The sequence below is a fragment of the Neomonachus schauinslandi genome, chromosome 16 (genome assembly GCF_002201575.2).
Source record: "Neomonachus schauinslandi chromosome 16, ASM220157v2, whole genome shotgun sequence".
Lineage (NCBI taxonomy): Eukaryota > Metazoa > Chordata > Mammalia > Carnivora > Phocidae > Neomonachus > Neomonachus schauinslandi.
This window is the reverse complement of record NC_058418.1, coordinates 2,889,638-2,890,258: the sequence shown is the minus strand read 5'-3', so window position 1 is coordinate 2,890,258 and position 621 is coordinate 2,889,638. Positions and strand designations below refer to the sequence as shown.

Here is a 621-nt window from a genome sequence, read left to right as displayed (position 1 = left end):
CCTCCCCCTGACCCAGGAGTCCAGGCCCTCAGAGCCAGGAGTCCAGACCCCCAGCCCCTCCTCCCTCAGACACAGGATCTGGCTCCCAGCCCATTCTTCCTTTAGATTCAAGAGTCTAGTCTGGGCTCCCTGTCCTTGGGGGACCCCGGTTTCATCCACTGCTCACTCCATGGATAGAAGAATCCCTGGATTCCATTCCCATCTGTGGAGAAAAAGGATTGGTGTTGAAGGGGGCTGTTATGGAGGCTGAAGAGGCTCCCTGTTCAGCTCTCTGACCCTCTCTTCAGCCCCCTCACCTACTGAGCCCTGCATCAGCAGGAAGAGGCTCAAAGCTGGGATCCCAGAGACCACCATGTTGCCTCCCCAGACCCTTCAGGCCTCTGTGGGGACAGACCTTGAAGGCCATCACCCCAGCAACCAGCTGGGCCCCACCCACCTGCCCACCCAGCTTTCAAGGTTCTAAGTTCTGTTGCTAGGGAGCCCCCTTAGCAGTGGGGAAGGAGGAAGGGGGGTCACACTGGCCTGGTCATGTCTGGTTGTTAAGAAGTTGCTTCCTTAGCAACCAGGTGGAAGGATCCATGGGGGTAGGGGTGGGGGCCTGGGCATAAAAAGAGCCTCCTT

The 621-nt window shown here is 58.3% G+C and overlaps 1 protein-coding gene across 1 annotated transcript in view; it reads right to left on the bottom strand.

Annotated features, from left to right (window-relative positions):
- TMEM190 (transmembrane protein 190) overlaps positions 1-365 on the bottom strand; it is a 28,927-nt gene extending 28,562 nt beyond the window's left edge. Inside the window, exons 1-2 of the mRNA XM_021682236.1 lie at positions 297-365; positions 167-202 (exon numbers count right to left, since the gene is read on the bottom strand). Of these exons, the coding sequence (XP_021537911.1) occupies positions 167-202; positions 297-354 (94 nt within the window). The 5' untranslated portion in view covers positions 355-365. The remainder of the gene's footprint in view (positions 1-166; positions 203-296) is intronic.
- Between the last annotated feature and the right edge of the window lie 256 nt (positions 366-621).